The 16,195-nt window shown below is 47.3% G+C and overlaps 1 protein-coding gene across 20 annotated transcripts in view; it reads right to left on the bottom strand.

The window, feature by feature from the left end:
* phldb1a (pleckstrin homology-like domain, family B, member 1a) overlaps nucleotides 1-16,195 on the bottom strand; it is a 45,183-nt gene that overhangs the window by 19,589 nt on the left and 9,399 nt on the right. For 13 of the 20 annotated variants that reach the window (XM_077011807.1, XM_077011809.1, XM_077011812.1 and 10 more), the window contains exons 2-6: nucleotides 14,657-14,761; nucleotides 12,516-12,639; nucleotides 10,208-10,378; nucleotides 6,469-6,594; nucleotides 3,052-4,259 (exon numbers count right to left, since the gene is read on the bottom strand). In XM_077011807.1, coding sequence (XP_076867922.1) covers nucleotides 3,052-4,259; nucleotides 6,469-6,594; nucleotides 10,208-10,378; nucleotides 12,516-12,639; nucleotides 14,657-14,761 — 1,734 coding nt within the window. Of the gene's footprint in view, nucleotides 1-3,051; nucleotides 4,260-6,315; nucleotides 6,420-6,468; nucleotides 6,595-8,627; nucleotides 9,168-10,207; nucleotides 10,379-12,515; nucleotides 12,640-14,656; nucleotides 14,762-15,546; nucleotides 15,688-16,195 lie in introns of those variants that run through there. The other 7 variants (XM_077011808.1, XM_077011820.1, XM_077011818.1 and 4 more) reach the window with 4 other exon arrangements.

The following is a 16,195-nucleotide window of genomic DNA, read 5'->3' as shown; positions in this document are numbered from 1 at the left end:
GGAGGTGTCTGTGGAAGACGCTGAAGGGGGAGGACAAGACAGATGCAGTCTGTCCTCACAGGACACTGATCAAGAGGCTCTTGGAGTATTATAGTATATAAGATGACTATACTATACTATACTATACTATAACATGACCTTTTTTCATAAGACAGGTCCTGGCTCAGCTGTGAAAAACCTTTCAGTAAAGGCAAACACGGTGCAGCCATGACGCCCCATGTGTAACGAGAACATGATATAAAGGTGTTTCAAGAGCGCATGTTTCAGAGGAACCTGCAGCATCAAATATCAAATTATAAGTCAAGTAACTATTAAAAACAAAAACAAAAGCAAGTAAACAATGAAATGATAGGCACCTATATCAGGTACAAGGAAAACTGGTGACAGGCTGCCCTCTAGTGGTCTATATAATGACCCGCATTCAGAGGCAGTCTTCTCAGTTTCCACGGTGACAGTCAAGAATAATAAGCAGTGACCTCCAATACCAAAGCTCCGTCTTAGGGCACGGAGCCACCGAGGGACAGAAGTGAAAGAGGGCAATGCCGTACTGGACTTTGATGTTGGGAGTGTGTGTGTACATATGTGGGTGTGTGTGGAACTTTCATGACAAAAAAGGCGGGGCAGAGCAGATGAGTGTCGCAGCAGAGTGGAGAACATGGATGGCTCAGAGCCAAGTGGGCCGTGGCCCAGAATCTGTACTGACGCTGATCACACACACACAGGCACACACACACGAACACGCACGCACATACACACACACAGGCACGCACTCACACGGGCACACACGAACACGTACGGATACAGGAACGCACTTACACAAACACGGGCACGCACATACACACACACAAACACGGGCACGCAAATACACACGAACACGTACGCACACAGGAACGCACATACACGAACATGGGCACTCACACACATACGGGCACATACACACACGAAAACAGGCACACACTCACAGGCACACACGAACACGTATGCACACAGGAACGCACCTACACGAACACGGGCACTCACACACACACGGGCACATACACACACACGAACACGGGCACGCACACACACACGGGCACATACACACACATGAACATGTATGAACACGGGCACACACACACACACTCGAAAACGCACGCACATAGGCACACACACACAGACACGCACACACACGAACATGCATAAACAAACACATATGGACACACACACAAAAAAGCAGGCGCACGCACTTGCACACGCACGCTCGCACATGCACTATCGCACACATTCACGCTCACGTGCACACACTCACACACACATACACACAGAAAGACACACACTCACACACACACACACACACACTGGACGCCTTATCCCTCCCATCTCCATTTCATGGCTGCCATCTGCTTGCCACCATCACCGTCCAAAATCACGGTGGCGGTGGCCCCAAACCCTAGCGCTGCCGAGCTTTTCTTTGGCTGTTTTCCTTTGGTTCTGATCTGTCTATTTCTGCCTCTCTTCTTCTCCTCCTCCCTCTTCCTCTCTGCCATCGTCTCTCTCTAATCCAACAACCAGCTTACCCTTCATGCTGTGACCTCAGCACCAAGGCGAGCCGTCAGAAGGACGAGCTCGGATGACTTTATGGAACATCTCGTACGATGTTGACAAAACACAGAAAATACTCTACAAACAAGTGGACCGAAATTACAGTGGCACGCTTGAATCACGGGGCAGGTCTACATGTGAATGGCTCAGATTGAGAACCATGACAAAACCGACTGCTGTCCCCTTATGGGAAGAGGAAGGTTGCCTCTTACTAACCGCACGAGCGCCACGTAGCCTGTTTAACTAGGTTACTGCCTCTTTATGGCTCTGGTGTGTTCGGTGTAGCATCGCCCTATAAAGAGGATTCTAGTGGCGGTTGCTTGGATGGGAATATGGTTACATTATCACCATGACAACAGTGACAGGCATGCCCCAAAGGAGCATAGAGGATACAGCCTCCTGCAGTAAACTGAAAAGGCCTGTTGGGCATTACTGTGAAATACCCCGCTCTTTAAGCAGAGGGCTAGCCAGCCGTCAAGGCGGCTTCCAGAATGCCGATGCTTCTTCACGGAAAATTACTTCCTGCTTGTATTAATTTGACTGTTGTCCTGAAGGACTCGTGTCCTAAAATAGCTTTTCTAATGGGAATAAGAGGAATGTGTGTCTGCAGTGACAGCTGCTCCACTGTACATAATTAGGGCTGTATGCATGCGCACATGCATGTAGACACGTGTGTGTGCGCATGCGTGTGTGTGTGTGTGTGAGTGTGTGTGTGTGTGAGTGTGGGGGGGGGGGATTTTAGAAGTGTATGGCTGCATTTATAAACACAGGTAGAACAGCAGGCATCAGAAGTAATAATGCTCATAAATATTGATGACCACATTTCTTGAGGTGAAAAAAAAGAAAGTATCAAGCAGGGTGGGTTTGGCGCCCCCTCTGGCTGGAACTGAAGGGACATCAGTGTATATAATGTGTGGAAAATTACAGGGTGACTGTTAGGGTGAGTGTATTTAAATAGATGAGAGAGGTGTGTGTGTGTGTGGTGTGTGTGTGTGTGTGTGTGTGTGTGTGTGTGTGTGTGTGTGTGTGTGTGTGTGTGTGTGTGTGTGTGTGTGTGTGTGGTATGAGACTTGAAGACTGTTGGGTAAATATAGCATTAAGATAGCCCCACCCTGGACCCATGCTCTTTGCAAGAGACTCAGGAATTTCCACCAATGTGTTAGTCTTGTCTGTGTTTTAGAAGCCTTCCTCACCGTTCACCATCAACTACACCACCTACGGCACGGAAAACTCCACCTAAGCACCTCCACCATCAGCTATTCACTTTCCTCTATATGTGCATAACTCACACAGCCTACAACACCCTGCGTGCGGTTGTTACTCGGCCTGGTAAAAACCTCCTCAGCTCAACAGAACAACTCCTTTCTCCTGACACTTGTATGGGTTGAGGTAACTATGAGACGCCCACACCCAGAGCCCCACCCACACATCTCCACCCATCCCCACCCGCCCCGATGCTCACACACCCACCAGCCTCTCCATCTCCTGCTCCCTCATGCGCTCCTCCCGCTGCCTGCGATGGTACTCCAGCAGCTCGTCCTCGTTGTCGCTGATCTCCGAGATGCTGTTCTTGCGTTCTCGTGGGCGTGGCTGCACGGAGCTCTTCCTCTGGTTGCGGGGACTGCCGAGGGGAGAGACCCCGGGCTGGGTGCTCTGTGGCAGGCTAGGCGTCGCCCCCGGACGGCAGGACACCGGGGAGGGGCTTCTGGCCCTACGCCCCCGCGCCCCGGCTCCACCCCCTTCGGACACGATTCGTCGGTGAAGCCGGGGGCTCTCGGGCACGCTCTTCCCCGATTGGCCGCGAGCGGTCACACCCGGTAATGGTGCGGGTAGAACGGGGACCCCGTGCAGCCCACGGCGCATTGCGGAGGGACTGGGAGGTGGACGCTCCCGAGTGGGAGCTCCGGGATCCAGGCCACGGCGGGCGGACTGAGGGCTCTCTGGGGGGCAGAGCGTACGAACGTGGGTCTGGGACGGCTGGGTGCCCAACGCTGCTGGAATGGCCTCCTGCACAGAGGAGCCCGCGCTGGATCTTGGGCTGGAGGAGACGCTGGAGGAGACGGCGAGTCTCGTGCCATTCTGCCTGAGGCCATCTATGGATACCGGGGAGGAAGAGCCCGAGGAGGAACTGAGAAGGGTCCGCGGGCTTTCAAGTCCACCCCGAGCCTGGACGTGGGCTGTGGGGTTCAGCAGAGTCTCTGCCAAGGCCTTTCTGGGAAGCCTGGGACTTTCCTGAACTTTTGGGCCGCCGCCACCGTTGCGGGGTGCTGACTGGCGTGGGTGGGGAACCGGGGCGTGGGCAGGGTGGTAGTAGCTGGTCGAAGGGTAAACTTCAGGGGGATTACCGGGGTAGCTGGCTACAGAAGGAGACGACAGGGGAGAGAAGGGAGGAGTGGCATTTTCGTAGCTGGAGCCGGCCGACGTGGTACCGGGGCTGGCGGGAGGGGAGGGGAGGTGGGGTCCGGCCCCGTTGAGCAGCGGGGAGAGGGGGGACTGTGGGATGGGGCCGTGTGACAGCTTGCCAGACTCTGACGAGGAGGTCTGAGAGTCACTCATAGACAGGGAGTCCATGATGTCCTGGAGGTCTTTCTCTATGGAGTGGACCAGCTTGCCATGGGCCGCGTGAGCCCTCTCCGGGGGAACAGGCTGGGGCTTCCCGTTCTGCAGCCCAGAAGGTTCTGTGGGAAACAGGGATACAAGGAGGGATCATTAGGATACACTCCTAAGGAAAACATGCTTAGCACATAATACACACGCACGCACGCACGCACACACACACACACACACGCACACACACACGCACACACACACAGTAAATATGTAACATAATTTAGTTACTTAAGTGTCTCCTTTAGTTTAATACTATACTTTAAAATACTATATTTTCTGTAAATTTGTTGTAAATTTCAATTTTTTTCACTTTGGTCTGTCAGAAAGAGCCAGTACCAGATCCAGCCAACCCTCCCTTTCCCCACCTCACACTTCCTCACCCCCTCTCTCTACCTCACCCTTCCTTTCCCCACCTCACACTTCCTCACCCCCTCTCTCTACCTCACCCTTCCTTTCCCCACCTCACACTTCCTCACCCCCTCTCTCTACTTCACCCTCCCTCTCCCTACCTCACACTTCCTCACCCCGCTCTCTCTACCTCACCCTTCCTTTCCCCACCTCACACTTCCTCACCCCCTCTCTCTACCTCACCCTCCCTTTCCCTACCTCACACTTCCTCACCCCCTCTCTCTACCTCACCCTCCCTCTCCCTACCTCACACTTCCTCACCCCGCTCTCTCTACCTCACCCTTCCTTTCCCTACCTCACACTTCCTCACCCCTCTCTCTACCTCACCCTTCCTTTCCCTACCTCACACTTCCTCACCCCTCTCTCTACCTCACCCTTCCTTTCCCTACCTCACACTTCCTCACCCCGCTCTCTACCTCACCCTCCCTCTCCCTACCTCACACTTCCTCACCCCTCTCTCTACCTCACCCTTCCTTTCCCTACCTCACACTTCCTCACCCCCTCTCTACCTCACCCTCCCTTTCCCTACCTCACACTTCCTCACCCCTTCTCTCTACCTCACCCTTCCTTTCCCTACCTCACACTTCCTCACCCCCCCTCTCTACCTCACCCTCCCTTTCCCTACCTCACACTTCCTCACCCCCCCTCTCTACCTCACCCTCCCTTTCCCTACCTCACCCCCTCTCTCTACCTCACCCTTCCTTTCCCTACCTCATACTACCTCTCCCTCCCTTAAACTACCTCACCCTCCCTCTCCCTACCAAACCTTCCTCCCTCACCATCACAAACATTCAAACAAGCACACACCAAGGCACCCACAATTACCCTACCTCTTTTTTCCCTCTCTCTCACACACACACACAGCACTGGGTGTGGTCAGGAGGCCCTCGGTACAAAGGTCAGAACGAACAGAAGAGAATGGAGCCTAAATTACACCATGACTCACACTGCCACCCTCCACTACACACACACACACACACACACTCCTTGCAACACTCCTGCCTTTGAATCTATTGCTAAATCAAGTCTCTGGACTTTCTCCTGTTTTCAAAAGTCTTCATCTAAGAATCATATTTGCTGATTGGCGTGAGGGCTTGGTGATAAAGTTGACAGTCTTCCTCTTTAAATAACAATGATCGTCATCACCCACGTGATGCACTGCATCAGCAAGAAGCTTAGAATCTCAGAGCCTCGACACTCTAATGACTCCAAACTCTATTATCACTGAACAAAACAGCAGACGTTTGAACTCTGACCCTGCACCTGCCAGGTCGTGCCCTCAATGGCCTCATCATCTTTGCCATGGTGATATCGGCAGACGTTCTGCGAGGCTTTTGAGTCAACAGTCAAAGCCCAAGTGGGCTGAAGGGGTTTTCCGGCGAGTCCTCCCCGAGCCTGAGGCCCGGACCACACTTGCGCATTCCAGTACAGCTACTCCAGTCCTTACACACTCACTTCCTGTCCCTGAATGGGCAAGCAGTCAGTCAAACAATTAAACTAATTAAATCTGAGTCAGTACTGCATTAAACGAGCCAAGTTAATTCTGGAATCCCCCCCCTACACCCACAGCATTTCTAAATGAGTTTGGTTTTCAGTTTGGGTATTTTCCAGTCATCTAAACATACGCCATAACTAGATCCCTCCATTCTGGGACCTTCTGCACCTCCGCGCTTCCAACACAGCAGTGACGTTTTTCCACTCTCAGTTCAGGCTTACGTCACTGCACTGTGCTGGAAACCCGGGCGATGTGCGCCCCGGTGACGGGGCTGTAGTTGGGGCTGTAGTCGGGGCTGTAGTCGGGGCTGTAGTCGGGGCTGTAGTTGGGGCTGTAGTCGGGGCTGTAGTTGGGGCTGTAGTGGGAATCTGTACCCGGGTGTCCTTTGTAGGTTGCGGCTGGACCCCTCATTCCCGCAGGCATCATGCTCTTCATGCGGAGGGCCTCCTCGGGGTGGTTGAAGCGGAAAAAGGCAGACTGACCAAAACAAAGCATACACCCTGTAGGACAGAGAGGGGCAGAGGCATTAGGCCATGAGGAAGGGAACCTGCACCCTAAGTTCAGTCGTCACTGTGGTATTGTGCTGAAATTGCCAAACCCAAAGTGGCTGCAGGGTTTGGTTTGTAATCGCAACTAAGAGATAAAATTGTGAATCCAAAGTTTTGAACGGGGAATGTCTAAAATCAAGAGAAAATGTCACAGAAATTTACATATTGGGGGATGTACCGTGTTAGGCATAATTCTGCAGACCTTGAGCCAGGAGCAGGTACCCCCCCCCCCCCCAACACACACACACACACACACATAATCAGAAGGCCTGGCTTAGAATAGACTGGGAGCAGGTAAAGGTTAATGAGAAGCATTTCCCCGTCAGATGGACAGTGTTTTGGAAACAGAGCAGATGTGCCATTGTCACAACCTCGTGTTCATGTGCACGTTCATGTGTGCACGTGAGAGTCTACGATAACAGCTAATCCAAACAGGAGAGCGAGGTACACGTGCGGAGCTGCCTTCAGCATGGCGTACGTTCACGTGAGCCCAGATCCTCACAGAAGAAGAACATTATAACTTATAATATGAAGAAACCGGGACATGAAAAAGATACACAACTCACAGTTAAAATGTCCTCCAACAGACTTATAAGGACTTATATAAAAAAAATTCTGGAACATCATTAAAATAATTATTATTTATATTTTTATAAATACTTGTATAGACACACACACATCCATGCACACATCCACACACACACACACCCATAACCCCCACCCCCCTACACAACACACACACACACCCCTCCTTTCACTCATGCCACTTAGGGCTGTGCTGTTTTGTCTGCGTTGTAAATAAGGTCACAGCTGAGTCGATACCGCATTTGTCAAACTGTGCGTAAATTATGAAGCCAGTCTCCATTTCATAATGAATCCTGGCTTGGAATGGGCAGCGGTCGGATGTGCACTGACCAGACATAAATCACACTGTAGATTTAAAGAACACCAGATATGAGCGTTCACACCTACACAAACCATAAACCACTTCCCTTTAACCATGATGTACAAGAGGGATAACTCTACAGCCCTGAATCATTGGATTAATTTTGCCTTGATAACAATGCAATTCATATTCAGAGCATGTCCTGACCTATCTCTGCATCTCAGTGCAAATTAGAATAGATGTAGTCTTTCTTTTGATTAATTATTTCTAAAAATATGCTTATATTAGGCCTATATATCTAAACTGTATCATATTTATGACAGCAAGGTCAAAATCAAACCTACCAAATGGTGAGTCAACAACACAGAGGGAGTTATGTGTTAAGTTGTAAACTTTCTGTAGCCTAATACTTGTTACACAAACACTGTAATAAGGTCATGTCTCCTAGAGCCTCTGCTTTCACACTAGTAGAATATCCATTTCTCTTCTGGGCATTCTGAAACACACAAAACACCTAAAGAGAGGCCCACCACCAGGATGCCACCGAGTGTTTAAGAGCCATAAAGACACACTGAAAATATAACACACCAGTCCCCGTTGGGTGGGGGCGGCCATCGGGGTCTAATTGTAGATTGTAGGCATTGTGTATTTTGATAGTGGTGGCAGAAAACCAACAGCCTTCGGACTGAAAGGATTTAGAAACGACCCTTTAAACAACTACTTTAGCACTTACTGTGTAGGCTATACTTCATATTTCACAGTCACAGACGTTTCACAGTCACAGACGTTATATGACCCAAAGCAAAACAGACCAAAAACAACACCAAGCACAAGTAAAAAAATGTGACATTAACTAGTTATAAGCAACGCAATAAATCCCCAAATCACCAGTCTAGTAATTAAGCAGCACGAACATAAATAAACCAAAACAATGTTATTCCAGTAAATACATACCTGCCGAAAACGATAATCAAAATACTACATTGGAAAACAGTTTTAAGGCTTTTAAAAACGCATAAAAACAACAAAGGATTCAGGAACCCGAAGTTAAATTAGCCTACATTTCACTTAGCAGTTAAACAGTTATCGAAAGACTTACATTTATACCCTGTCGTTTCTGATATTATCCAACGTCAAGGATGCTATCGTTTAAGAGCGAAATATTCAGTGTTTCTTCTCAGTTGTCCTTGATGCTTGTGACTGAACGCCCTGATGTGGGTCTTTGTAATGGTAATGTCAACTGCTGCGTCTTCGCGGTCCACTTATTGACTTTTCTTTACACAGAAGTGAGCAGATGTCCACCTGCTGATCTCTTACACGAGTCAAGCTCAACTGAGAAGAAAGCAGTCGAAAAGATGCGGCTTCGTGTACACGTTCCCACAATATTAATCCACCGGCAACAACTTCGGAAAATAAGTCTATCCTGGTCTGAAGATAGACAAACAAGTTAAGTCGAATGCGGGGAAAAAAAACAATTCGGTTTGTCCAAAAAGAGTCGCTTTACTCTCGGCCTCAGGACCAAAAGTCCAGTGTGACGGCGGCGCGGAGGACAGCTGTCCCGGCACCGGCTGTCTCTGCCACCAGCGATATTATTGTCGTGCACAGCATGAGGGCGAGGGGCGGGTTACAATCTGTTGAATACGATTAACACCCAAAGTTTGTGTTTCTTGTTCGAATTGAACGAACCTATTCAGACAACTCAACGTCGAGGAGGATTTGTTTATTTTATGTTAGCGACACAAGCTAATAACGAATGTACATGAGACGAGGACAGGCACGACAAGAGGACATGTGAAGGCTTATCACGTACTATGTAAACCACCCAGCTATATTTGTAGTTCCACTGCATCGACAGTCTGTACACACCAATGACATACCAAACTGAGCAGCTTTACATAGACACAGTAAAGTCTGTAAAAGTCAAAGAAAGAACAAACACTATTATCATGACTTGTCATAGATTACAGAATGTTTTCTGTTCCATATTTGATACAAAACTACTACATTAGTGTCAATTAATACAAAGAAATGAGCATTGCTAATCTCTGATTAGAACTGGTATTGAAGTGGCAATATTTTGTCTAAAATTAATTTCATTTGACTATAACTATAAATTTATTCTCTTCAGCATTTATTCTCTTGATTGCAGCAAAATCAAGACTCAAATACATATGATCATCTTTCTAGATGAGGTGATGTCAGTGTATTAATGAAGCAACATAAAACAACTTTATTTATACAGAAGGACACACCCACATTTCCATCAGCTGTTTTGAAAATTAAGTAAGTGAATATCTAGTAAAAGAAAGACCAATATAAATAACATCTTCCTCACGCTCAGATCTTCTCCCAGATGCCTGTGAGTTTGAGGGTGTGAGACAGTGTTCTTACTCATCCTAAGACTGCGCCCTTATGAACTGATGTGATTCCTGGGACCTGTTTGAGCCACCTCTCCACCTCATGGGTCACAGCCAATTAACACTCCTCTCTTAACCTTCCATATTCTCTGTTTCTTCTTTCAGTCCCTGGTATTTTTACAGCTTATCACTTCTATTCTGTATTATGGTACATATTGTATATTTTTAGAGTTCTGTTTTAGTCTATGACATCTACTGACGCCATAATGTGAACCAATTAAGAACAGACTATTTGTAAATGGTGAGGGGGGGAGGGGGGTACCTTGTGAGAGTCGCGTGGGCTTCGTGACAGCGAGGCCATCAACAGAGCACATATTGCCACAGGGGAAGAGAGTGATGGCTCCTGCCTGGTTCTCAATGTAGCAGTGCAGTTCCACTACTCCAGGACCCTGGATATCGATGTCGGTCTTTCCATGGCCAAGAGTTGTTTTCCCTGTATTCAGGAACAATGAATGACCTTTGTGACTGATTGGCACAAGTAATTTATAATAGTATTGTCTTATATACAATATAATTTACAAAATGCTTTTCCTCTGAAAACATGCTTGTGTATGCTAAATACTTTCTGGCAAAACATTATGGCTATTGGAGAGAGTTGTAACTGGAGAGGGAGGTTGTAATTGGAGAGAGTGGTTGTAATTGCACAGAGTTGTCATAATTGCACAGAGAGGTTGTAATTGCACAGAGTGGTTGTAATTGGGGGGAGAGGTTGTAATTGGGGGGAGAGGTTGTAATTGCAGAGAGTGGTTGTAATTGGGGGGAGAGGTTGTAATTGGGGGAGAGGTTGTAATTGCAGAGAGTGGTTGTAATTGGGGGGAGAGGTTGTAATTGCAGTGAGAAGTTGTAATTGCAGAGAGACGTTGTAACTGCATAGAGAAGTTGTAATTGCAGAGAGAGGTTATAATTGCAGAGAGAGGTTGTAATAGCAGAGAGAAGTTTTAATTGCAGAGAGACGTAACTGCAGAGAGAATTGGAGACAGAGGTTGTAATTGAAAAGAGGTTGTAACTGCCGAGAGAGGTTATAATTGGAGAGAGTGGTTGTAATTGGGGAGAGGGGTTTTAATTGCAGAGAGAGGTAATTGTAATTGCTGATGCATTACTCTTGCTCTTCTGTATTGACTTTAACTAGAAGAGAAAGACAGGTAAGATCCCCTCCTCTCCTTGACCCTCAACCATGTCCACCACTGCTGCGTCTCAGCCTTAGTCATGTCCACCGTGTCTGTGCCTGGCTAGACTGACAGATGTGCACAAGGAAGAGCCCACTGTGTAGATGATGACATCAATTGTCCGGTAGTCATGTTGGGTTCATGTGTGAGAATGAGCTTGAATTGATTTTCCCTCAAACTATACTTTTTGTATGTATATGAGTGTGTGTGTGTGTGTGTGTGTGTGTGTACGCGCTCTTCTCAGGGGTCATCAGGTAAGCACCTCTGATCATCCGTGTTGTGTAGAATTAAGCCCATGGCACCTTTAGAAGGCTCAACACCACTTTAAGAACATCGCCACTGGCAAACACAACCCCTGAAATCTATTCATGGCCTTCCCAGCGACTAGGCCGTACCAAGGTCCACTGGCCCCGTTAATGTGTTCTTAGAGTCAGCAGTACCACATGGATTTGACCTGTTATAACAGCATGCATTCTCCAACACAGCAGAGCCATCCTGGCCTCTCCAGTGGCACCATTAACGCGTGCCGAGTGCCACCGGTTCCGTCTGGATCGACCACATTACACAACAACACCAAACTTCAGTCACTCCACATTTATGGTGCATTTCACCAACATGTCTGCGCTCTCCTTATCCACAACCACTGGATAATATAATCTAGCATAATCTAAACAGATCAACCTGCAAAATACCTGTCAAAGACTACTCCCCTTAAAATTCAACAAGTCCTTTTGGCAGAGGATGTCTATTTGTCTGTCACTAGGTAATTGTCTGCTGTATGCATTTATTTAACAGACGAGTTTGAAGGTTTAGCTTTGCGGAACATTAATGGACAAGTCAGTTACGTGACAGCACATTTGGCATCTACGGGACATCTGTGCTTTCCACCTGCATGCTCCATTCGAACCTCAAAGGGGGAGGGAGAGTTCTCCGTTTGTCATTGTTTGAGTGATGAGACGCTGTTCAGCTGAGCTATGAATACAGCAAAGGCAGCCTGACGCTCTCGTAGAGTCCCTCTCTCATTAATATCCATGCACGCACACGCACACACACATACACTTCCATCACCAGCTTGGCCAGATGCCAAGGCACGTATATGGCGAGAGCAGAGTCGGAGTAATAATGGAAGTGCAGGGGTTTTTATTTTAGGTAGGAGTGAACATGGAGGCTTCTGCTGAATGCATTGAAATGGCCCCCTCATACTTTGCCTAATGGAACGAGTGCGTATTTCATATAATCCTTCTACTCGAATAATCAATAGATACATTATTGAAACATTACAGTGGGGTTGACCTAAACTATACAGACTGCAGCCTGTGTAGGTAAAAGGCAAAGGGACTGATGTGATGATTGGAATCTTTCTAAGGGCGTGTTGTATTGAGTCAGTGTAAGCAAAGCACTCACCGTCTGGTAAGGGCAGCAGTGTGATGGCCGTGCTCAGACGTCCACTTCCCAAACTGACCAGATGGGGGCGCTCTGCTTGGACTTTGAGGGCCTTGCCTGTCTCAATCAGGTCCAGTGGGGTACTCTGGGCAATGTGTGAAAGATATATTCATGTTTATAATAGGCCAAGTGATACGAGCAGTTAGATGCAACCGTTTCAGTGGTGAAGAATGCCACAAATCAACAATTCTGGCAGTTCAATGTACCGACACACACCATTGTTTTGTTCTTAAATGATATAGCCTACACCACAGGCAGATAGTCCACTCTGCCATTATAACGGTGGTCCGGAAGCCATTCCAGACTGACCAGCTCTTTTGGACGACTACTCTCAGGGCCCTAAATTGGATTAAGCCCATTCCATTAGGGTTATGTATTAAAGCATGGCAAGGCTAAAAGGCTAACATGTTTAGTTCCACCAGGTACAGCTGCACATGCAGAGAGCCTAACAAGATTTAGCCACTACGACAGGCATAGGAGAGGAAATCCATAATTCAACATTCACAAAGACACAGCCCAAGGTTGTCAAGGGCAGCATGCTAATGATATCCACAAACACACCAGGTTAATGAGATAGTATTTTAATGGAGAATATATGCACAAATACAAACTATCAGTCAAGGTTTAGACATACATGAGTAAATGCATGTTCTAAATGCTTTTTAATCTAATGGATCATGCTTAGATTTCTTTGTAAGACAAATATAATTTGGGAAAAGTGTTCATATATGAATTAATTTTCAAGAAACACACAGACACACACACCATTTTAAATGCACCCTCAGCAAACAGTTTTATTTCAGAACTTTAGTTCCTCACTCTACAAGCGCTCTGCATATGTGAGAAGGTCTTCAGGACTGATGTGAAATCATCATTGGTGCTGCTTCTTCTGGTCAACAGAACACCAAGTGTGTGCAAAGCTGTCATCAATATACAGTTACTTCAAAGAATCGAACATGTAAGTTAGTCGATATTTGTTTATTAGAGCATAATAACGTGTTATTTGACTGGTTTGGCATCTAACCTGTTTTTTTATGTAAATAAATACAAATAAACAGTGTGTGTCCAAACCTTTGACTGATAGAGTATATATATATTGTGTTTGTCAACGAAACATTTAAATATGTTGGTTTATATAAGACAGTGAAAGCTCATGTGAAATGAAGTCACCTATAGGGAAAGTTCTCCTGGTTTTTGGTCTGGAAACATCTCAGTCTCTGCTCTCCCTCACAGATGGAACAACTGGTCTTTATGAAAGAGCATTCTGTGAGGTTACTTATTCCATGTCATAACCCTACTCACTCCTACAAGTGAGTCAGGATGATGGGACGAGCCAAAGCTCTTCAGGACCTACTGCCTCTACTGAGACATGAGTCTAGATCTAAATGAAAGGAACCAAGGACAACTGGGTTTGGACTGAAGACAGTTCATGCTGATCTAGAACCTGCTCCCACTATCCAATAATGACAAAAGAAATGGCAAGACTGGTCTCAGTTCAGTGTGAGCTGCAAGTAAAATATGAACCGGTCTCCGTGGTAAGGCAAAAGGCCAGAGGTCTCTTAGAGTTCCCATATCTTCCCGTGTCATCTCACTAACCCTGGTACTACATGTAATGCCATTTAAATTATTCTATTGTCCGCTGACATTTCTGTCACCAGGCACATTGTTTCTCACATGACCACTGGCCACATTTAAAGAGCTTGAAGTGGACACTTTGTCTAAAACTGCATTCATTCATCTGTTTTATCTGGCCAGAGTCAACACTGCACTGGGAATGTCAGGTAAATAAGAAAATCCGATCTCGCCCACCACGTCTGTGAGTGATGGTGTCAAAGCGGTTTAAGACTTAGGACAATGACCCGAGACTGTGTTTTGGTTCTGCTAATAGTTGCATGCAAAGTCCTAACCATAAATTCTTGGTGACCGCTGTGAAGAATAATAATTTCATTCTAAAACATTCTTTCCTTGCTGCTCCAAGACTGATCTGAAGCTCCTCTTTGGTATCATGTGTTTAAGACGCAGTTAAGTGTTTTAAAGTATTTTTCATTAATACGTGATTGCTATGGCATTAGAGATATCTGGTGCCCCTGTAGGTTACTCACCTGTAGCACCTGATGGGTCTGGCGGCCATGTTCAGGAATGTTGCAATTCTGCCTGTCCATGTCTCTCGGGTCACTGATCACTTCATCACACTCATACGAATCCTGCTGAACATTCAGGACAGTGACGAAAACAGAGAGAGGTAGAAAAAGAGTGTACATATGTTTCAGTAAACATTTTCCTCATAAAAAATACAGATTTACAAAAAATATTTAAAAAAAAACAAACAACGGGCAATAACTCATGGATGACGAGAGATCCACATTATGTAAACTTCATTATGATGACGCAGTTATCTGAGCACGCTCGATTCTGAGACAAGCAGACACTAGACCAAATGGAAAGAGCCATCTGGCATAAGTTCAGTACTTTTATGCATTCGGGATCTTTGATCATCTTTTTTACTGGGTCGTTTTAGAAAAACAATGCCACACAGATGACTGCTTGCTTCAGACCACGGGCCATGCTGACACATGTGCTCTCAGACTAGACTGGACTGGACGGGTCAGTGCGTGCGATTCAGATGCTCCGCGCAGCGTGACTCGGTGTGAGTCATCTCAGGCACATATGCCTGGAGCAGCCTGGGTTGATTACATGCGGTGCGGACCTGGGCACACGAGGGTATAAATAAGCAGGTGGATCCCCTCAGGTCAGTAGATAATTCAGCAGACGCATCACAACAGATCGGTCATCTCAGCAAATCACCGAGCAGAACCTGCCCCCTCCTCCTTCCACAAAAGCTTTTCTCCGAGTTATGAAAATGTCTAGGAAAAAGCTGAGATATCACAGACTGGCGACATTCTATATGCGTGTGTGCGTGACAACATCCAGCAGCAGGCAACAAGAGCGCGGACAATGACACTGACTTACAGGATGGTAAAATGACTATTACCTGGTCCAACTACCGGGCGTCCCACTGCCCTCCGTCACGCCTGGCAGTGGCAGACACACGCACCGATCCCTTTGGCGACTTGCGAAATCTTATCCGAAAGTTCACACAAGAACCAAGAAAAACTTTCGAATGGCACGGAACCCGCGTGTCGTCACGGGAGATGGAGGAGCGTGACGCGGCCGCTTCCGAGTGCTGGCAGAGACAGGACGGCTACGGGACGGGAATAATAAGATGTGGAGGTGCGGGAGAATACCATGGAAAAAGGCACCTGTTAAAAAACCCACACACAACACTTCCCACGCCAGCTCTGCCGGTCTGGCTGCTCCATCACGTTCCGCTATCCTTGCGCTTCGTCCCCAGGTCTGCTCGGGACAGGCGAGGAGTGCCTTGTGCGCGTCTCTCGCCCTTGATCGTGCGGTCTCAGTGAGCCAGTGAGACTGAGCAGAAGGAGGAAGGGGGAGCTAGCCATGCCGGAGGTGCTGAGTCTCAGCAGTGCTCACACCGCCGTGTGAGATCTCAGCCAGACTGCGTGGCCATGCGTGGTCTAACACAGAGGAACGGATAAGGATAAATACAAGAAGCAAGACTCACTCACTTTCACACCTTTACTCACAGAAACGCAAACACGTACGGCCACACACACACACAC

This window comes from Brachyhypopomus gauderio, chromosome 7, assembly GCF_052324685.1.
Source record: "Brachyhypopomus gauderio isolate BG-103 chromosome 7, BGAUD_0.2, whole genome shotgun sequence".
Taxonomy (NCBI): domain Eukaryota; kingdom Metazoa; phylum Chordata; class Actinopteri; order Gymnotiformes; family Hypopomidae; genus Brachyhypopomus; species Brachyhypopomus gauderio.
Note: the sequence above shows the minus strand (reverse complement) of the source record. Positions and strands in the feature narration are given on the sequence as shown.